Source organism: Girardinichthys multiradiatus, chromosome 18, assembly GCF_021462225.1.
Source record: "Girardinichthys multiradiatus isolate DD_20200921_A chromosome 18, DD_fGirMul_XY1, whole genome shotgun sequence".
NCBI classification, from domain to species: domain Eukaryota; kingdom Metazoa; phylum Chordata; class Actinopteri; order Cyprinodontiformes; family Goodeidae; genus Girardinichthys; species Girardinichthys multiradiatus.
In genome coordinates, this window is record NC_061810.1 from 24,450,295 (window position 1) to 24,457,835 (window position 7,541).

Below are 7,541 nucleotides of genomic sequence, written 5' to 3' on the forward strand. Positions count from 1 at the left end.
ATAGAAAATAGAAAAATAGCTTACGTTTTTGCCTGAAAAACTGTTTTGTAGTCTGTTCCTGATTGGATGTATTAGAAGTGTTACAACTGTCCTCAGTCTGTCTTCCTATTATTTATGGTTACCTATGAACAAAATAAAAGGCTCCCTTTCAAACCCTTATATATTATGAGTGTTATTTTTTGCTTGCTATCTAATACAGATACAGGTGATTAAAGAAATACCTTCATTTTGAATGGGCATGTCTCAGATTGGTCTACCAAAATAGAGTAGTCTGTTCTCTCTCAGCATAGAAAATCAGTTCTTTGTATATTCATTCTTGTGTTGAAGATAGAATAAAATGGCCTCTATCATTTATAAGGTTTGTGTTTTTTTATAATAATATAACCACTTTGTCTCCGTTTGCAGAGTTTGTAATCAACAAGAAACCAACCACGACACCTGTTCCCACCACGACCACTCCAAAAACTACAACTACAAAGAAACAGACAATACGGAGACCAATAATTATAAGAAAACCTCCGATTCCAACAAGAAAAATAGCACGACCACAGCCCACAACAGCAACACCAAGAAAGACGACGAGAAAGACGACACAACTTGCACCAATAAAAACAACGTCAGCCACAACAGTAAAACCAACAACTGTCCAGAGGGGCACAACTCCGTCCACTGGTAGGCCCACTGGTGCACCTGTTTATCATCCTAGCTCAACTGCCTATTCACATTCTGGTTCAGCTGTTCACAAATCTACTAAACCCACACATAGACCATTTCACACCGAGGTGCGGGGAGAGGCAACCCACATTAACTGTGGTATTTTCCTATATTGCGCTCTGTTCTTACTTTTTGCTATATCAGTTTAATGACTGAGTGGTTCCTTTCAATAAACAACCACATTGTGATTAGCTTACCGTCCTGTTGAAAAAACAACCCGTTAAAGGAGACGGATGCTATGTTAGACAACACTGTGCTTTTGGTCCCATAACTTTCAGCTTCAGGGTTCCAAAAGACTGAACATATTTGCTTTCTTTTGCGTGATAGGATTGAGTCAAATAAGAATTGTTTCATTGTTTAGTATCTTAGTCTAAGAATATATGCGCTTATGTGGCTTTGTGAAAGTTTTCACAAGATTTTGATTTTGCACTTTTTTACTTTATTTAGGACTTTTTGTATAGGCAATAGATTTAGTAGATATTTTTAAGATACAGAAAGCAAAACTCAATGCCATACAGTCCATGCAGCTTATATCACAGAATCCAGTCTTTTTTGTCTCCCTGGTGAAGGCGAATCAATCACCACCTTCTGTAGTTCTGGTTAAAAGTAAGAAATTCCTAAATAAAATCCTATAAACAGTTTTCTTGTGTCGGCAAAAAGGTGTGCAAATTGTCAAAGGAAAACAAAACCTGCCGTTTTTATAGATTTCTGAACAAAAAGTACAAAATGATTAAGGCAATCCAAAGGGAACGTTTTTCCAGGATTTGCAGTTATCATTCTGTCCAGGTACATCTTTGCTAAAATTGTTGTTTATGCCGATGTGTTTGCATGTTAAGTCATAATACTAACGTTATTTCTTTCCTGTGTAAATTAGATTTTGTTTTGTTTCAGACAAACGTTTCCAAGCAATTGCAAAATTTCATACTAAAAAAACAACTTGAGTAAATAAAATACTGCTAATTTCGGCTACAAACATCACTTCTAATTCACCATACTACACCATCTACGCACGTATCCTTGGCTAGACTAAGCCTAGCTTGATTGCTGATGCACGCATTCGACTCACTTTTAGAGTAGTAAACAGTTGGCTAAAACCTTGGAAATATAAACAGTTAACTATCTGCCAACTTGTATGACGTTGCTGTATGTCTCCTGGATAGGGGGAAATTTTAGGAATTAAGAACGTGCTAAGATCCAGGAATGTAAAATTCAGGTAAATCCTCTTATGTGTAGGAACAGCATTTGAAGACCTTGGCAGGATCTTTGCCATTGTTGTCTGAAAATGTTTTAAAATATTGACACTTTATTTTCCCCTCTAGATATTGAGGATGACTAGAAAGGTTGGCAGAAAAATAAATCTAATTTTATAAAATAGTCTAGAGGGTTTTTTTCATTAAAAATGCAATAAACATTATACTACTAAATAGTAGTATACTATAGTAGTATACTACTAAACCTTTATTCATTTGTTTTTTCTATATTTGTTTTATATGAATAATTTCCTATTAGGTATTGTGGCAGGTTAGCTTAATTTACCCCTGCTGTGATTTTTTTGAAACAATAGACACTCTCATAAGTATACTCTTCGATGCAGTTTATGTTTGCACTTTGCATGTTTTTCAAGGGGTTAACAGATTATCTTAGTATTTGTAAGTCTAAATGTCGAAAAAAGTAGGTTTAATTAAGGTAAATCAATCAAAATAATCACAAATGCCTTCATTGTCTCTACGATCGTGTTGATCTCTGATCTTATTTTAATATGGATATGTAAACGAAACTAACTTGAAACATGCCAGTTGCACAAAGTTATGTCAGACTCAGGTGGAAAGACGATAAATTCCTGCTTCGAACCTGCTAACATGCTTTTCTTTGGCTGGTACAAGAATGTTTGTTGCAGGACAAATTCTTATTTATATGTCAGATGTTTACACTACTTTAAATCAAGTACTGCGGGCTAATTTATTTTTGAATAAATGTTTCTTCTTCAGCTTCAGCTCGGACAATCATCCTTGTGTGTCTGTGTCTGTGTTTCCTGTTTATGATTCTTCACAATAACATCTCTCTCAAAACCTTGAAATTAATAATTTGGTTTAATAGGTAAAACAGTTGTGTAGGGATTATTCTCCAATGTGGTTGAATTAAAACAATTCTGCAAAGGAAGAGTGGGCCAAAATTATCCCATATTTACTGAGGGTCACTTTGATGCTAAAATGTGTTTGATGATTTGCATAACTTAAGTGTGTCAGAAAAGCAAACACAGAGAACTCTATAAGGGGGTCAATACTTTTTCTCGGCACTGTAAATAAAATCACAATTACTTACAAATTACTCACATATTTCTTTGTACTGTGTGTAGTTTATCTTGCAATCCAGTCATTTCATTTTAGTCCCACAATCTATGAAAACTGTGAACTTCTTGTTTAAATCTGCTCTTGGACTTTGCCGAAACACCATGATAACAAATGAGCAAAAAGACAAACTTCATATTAAACATATCACAAAATTTTAAACACATTTATGGAGTTAAACACCCCAATAAACCAGTAATATAAGTGCATGCACAATCGATTAGGTACCTGGATGTCTGTCACATAACTGATGACACACATGAACAAATAAACCCATAACTTACCTTTTCTCTTCACTTATAATTTTGTTGCTCATTAACAAGCTGCTGTAAACTGGATGTAAATACTCCTGAGTGTAGCCTTAATCTCAATGCTGCAGTGCACCTACCATTTATTAAAAAAAATATATAAATAAATAAATAAAAAATTAGATTTCGTTGCTTTACAATGACGGATTAGGACCAATGTAAAAAAATAAAAGGTCAGAGGAAGGCTAAAATTCAGAGAGACATCTTAGGTTAATACAATATATTTTACATAATAAAATCTGAATATTGTAAACTCAAGTTTAAAAAGAAAAAAAGTCTGAAATTCACCAGAAAACAATTTGATTTTATCCTTCCATCAATCCGCTGACCACTTATGTAATAGTGGTGAACAGAGAGTTAAATCCCTGGATCAGGAAGAAAAGCTTGTATGATAATAAATGTTAAAATAACTTGTAAGTTTCCCAAAGTTTTCCCAAATGATTTTTTTAATATATATTTTTCAAAACTGAATTAAGTAACATACATATGAAACTCTTCTAATGGGCATTGGTCAATCTCAAGTGATTTTATACAATTTTTTATAGGGTTTTTAGGCCAAAGATAATTGCATTTTAAGATAGCCAATAGGTAAGATGCTGTTACCACACTCAAGCTAACTCTTAGCGCTAACAAGCTAGCTCACTGCTAAAGGTGAACGCACATCGGGAGTGCTGTAGTGCATTATGTGAAATGATACGCGTCAGTTTGCACCTTTTAATACCGATTGAATGCACCGTGCTGAACACACCCTGAAAGATCCAAGGAATCTGTTCTCCCTGCAAGAATGTTCCTGCAGCCCTGTTGGAGAGTTCTAGCAGCTTGTTTCTGACACATCATCTGGGCAGAAGGTTTTCCTTGAGTTGTGTCCAACAATTTAGATTGGTCAGAAATTTGAAATGGATGTGGTTACTACACAGATGAATGTTGAAGTAGGAGGCAGCTATGAGGACTTCACTTGAGTTCTTGTGAAGTATGACATGTTATGCCAAGAGAGCTTCGCCTGTATTCCTGCCACTTTAGAACAAATTTCTTCAAGATTCTCATTGGCCTCAAGTGGGCAGAGCCAAAACATATTTCTGGACTGCAGCTGAGAATAGTTTTATCAGAGGCTCTTATGCTTTGGAAAGGAGCAGTGCTTGCCACCAACCCGGCATTGCTGGTGTGATGTATTTAATGGAAAGTAATTGGGTGTATTTTGCCTTTTTCCCTCAATGTGTGTTGCCCTTATCAGTGGCTTTGTATCAATCATTGAGATAAGATAATAAAATTTCCCTGCATGTCTAACTGTCAGCTTTAGCACAAGACTAAAATATATTCAAATAAAGAGGGTGATTCTGTCTTTCCCTCAGGTTATCGTGCAACCATCATGACTGCAGTCTACTCTAGGATTGCTCAAACCTCAATCAACAGCACAACCTCAACAAAAAGATATTGGAGACCACCTCCATACCCTGCTGGTACCACCTCCCTACCTTTAAACTCACCACCGTCCCCATCTCCTACTCCCTCACTGTCTCTGAAAAGGCCTCAAGGTGCTTTGCTGACAACAACATGGGCACCTTATGCAAGCCAGAAACCCAACAAGCTCCAGAAAACACCAGTCAGCACCACATTACCTAAAGTCCGGGACGAGAAATTGTTACCTCGAGAGAAGCAGCAAAGTGCTGGGGAGAGCAACCAAGTCAACAAAGGGCTGAGAGGTCAAGGACGTGGCTCTAAGAGGGGAAGAGGAGGGAAAAGGCTTACTTCTGGCTCTGTGCGGCTTGTGAGTGCTGACGGTTTGTCAGATCGAGGCAGGGTGGAGATCTTCATCCGGGGAGAGTGGGGAACGGTGTGCGACGACCTGTTCACAAGGAAGGCGGGTACAGTTGTGTGTCGACAGCTTGGCTTCACAACTGCGGTGGCGGTGATGAAGAGGGCCGCACTGGGTGAGGCCAGCAGCAGGGTTAGGATCCTGCTGGATGATGTGGAGTGTGAGGGTGGGGAAAGATCCCTGCTGGAATGCAAGAGGTCAAAGGTGGGGAAACACAACTGTTCTCATGAAGAAGATGTGGGGGTGATCTGCGTTTAGCAAACATTAAGAAGAAGGAGAAGACTGGAATAATGTGCTATGACACACACAAAGTTTTACTTTCAATTTTCTGGAAAGTTAACTGTCCTTTCTGTTTCTGAAAACTAGAAATGACCTGATGTGTTTAAGAAGGTTTCCCAACAGGCAAGTGTTATTTCCTGTATCTTTTTCTTTTACACTAACCAGAACACCAGAAGCTACTTCAAAATAAGGCTATGTTTGCACATGATTCACCAATATGAGATGTGTGTGTGTGTTGTTAAAAATGGTCAAACACATTATAGAAAACATATGTAAATCTGGGTTCCAGAAACTTGGCAAGTTCTGTCAAAATACTTTTCTGCTTACTGGTTTGGACGTTTTTCCGGATTACTGAGAGATAAAAAACAACAACAAGCAAACCAGTCAGAGAAGCTAATATGAAAACACAGCGGTGATAAAATGCTCCATTATTCTCCACAAGATTACATGATTTCCATAGTTATTGTTTTTCACATTCCATTGCTCACATACAGTTTTCTTTTTCCAATTACCACCAGTTTTTTTATATTCAGCTTTTCTGTTGGCCTCCTTTGAATTGTGGAATAGATTTGCTGTTCACCAAGCTAACTACTTGTCAAAGGAACAACAAACATACATACACTGCTGCAGAATCTGCAGATTTTTTTTGCACCATTCAGCTCCATTCCTTACCCCTGATTAATGAAGGAGCCAACCAACCAAATTAGTATTTTAAATAGAAGATGAGAATGAATAAAATTGTTTTGTTATTCAAAATCACATCTATGTGTTGCAAAATATGTATTTTTATGTTTTCAGACTTTTTTTTAAACTCAAGTTGTAAATCATTTTAATAAACATTTTGAATGTAATTTTAACCCAGAAATGCTGGACATTTTGTACAGTGAATGGAATAATGGTAATGGAATAATGATTTGAATAATTATTGCCACCTCTCGTGAAGATGTGAAAAAAATTATTTTATTTCAGTCGCATAATCTCACAGTGAAGAAAAACCCAACTATTTTCAGTGGAGAGAAAAACAATCATTACAAAATAATGGTTTCTGTCACAAAATCACTGGTGGGTGTTCTAACACTTAAAACTAATTTTACTGAAACATTTCTGTTTTAAATGTATACTTGTACTCAGTAATCAATAACAGTATACTTTCCTGGGGTCAGACGGGAAAGAGAAAAATGGAGATTTTGTTTTCCACACTAATTAAATAAAGTCTAACTAATTATTTTCTTTGAAAGTTTATGCATCTGCAATAAAAGATGCATTTACTCTTAGGGCTTTTTCACATCTTTACCTGAAATGTCAGTAGTTACAGGAGTCAGATTTCCTAAAGTGGGCACAGGATGCCTATTGTATGAATAAAGGTTTTTGCAAAACATTATCTTCTCATTCTCCTTTTTTAAATAAATACATAAATGTGTTTTTATAAAGGGAAACAAAGATTGAAACAGACTGTTTGCTGTTGCTTCTCTTGCACACAGTAGTGTCTCAGGGTCTGTTCTTATGCTATTAAGGTCTGCGGTTAATTTTGTATCAGTCTCAACAGGAAGTAAAAGGAATGCTTTCAGTGTCCATTAATCATAAAATGTGAACTATCAATGTGGCTTCCAGACTTATCTTCTGGATCGAGACAGGCCCAGTCACCCATTCAAACGTGTTGTGGTAAGAATCAAAGGAAAGTCACACATTCTTTCAGGACGCAGCTTTTAGGTCTTTAGGACCGTTAAAGGTTCTTGATGATTTAAAAAAAACAAGATTTGAATGATTGCGTTTGTTTTTCCTTAGCTGTCCAGTTTATGATCAATGCTTTTTATAGTTATCCAGACAATACGACTATAAATGTGTCAGCACTAAATGTAGTTCAAAAGGAGTCTCAGTTCAGTGGAAACCAATAATATATTGTTTGTCAGCAGGCATAATGTTATTTTTTCATATGTGTCATTAAAAGGTCTAGTGAAATAGTCATTTCATTGTTAGTCTATTATGTTTTTTATTACAGAATAATTTTACCTTATTTGTTTCAGGTTTAGTATGAAACATTACATAAATGTACAAAATGAATCGAAATTAAATGCATTT

At 36.2% G+C, this 7,541-nt stretch overlaps 1 protein-coding gene across 2 annotated transcripts in view; it reads left to right on the forward strand.

The window, feature by feature from the left end:
• Window positions 1–6,840, forward strand: part of si:ch211-136a13.1 (HHIP-like protein 1) — a 29,334-nt gene extending 22,494 nt beyond the window's left edge. For both annotated transcript variants that reach the window (XM_047392470.1, XM_047392471.1), the window contains 2 exons: window positions 406–672; window positions 4,720–6,840. In XM_047392470.1, coding sequence (XP_047248426.1) covers window positions 406–672; window positions 4,720–5,441 — 989 coding nt within the window. In that variant the 3' untranslated portion in view covers window positions 5,442–6,840. The remainder of the gene's footprint in view (window positions 1–405; window positions 673–4,719) is intronic.
• Window positions 6,841–7,541: the final 701 nt, after the last annotated feature.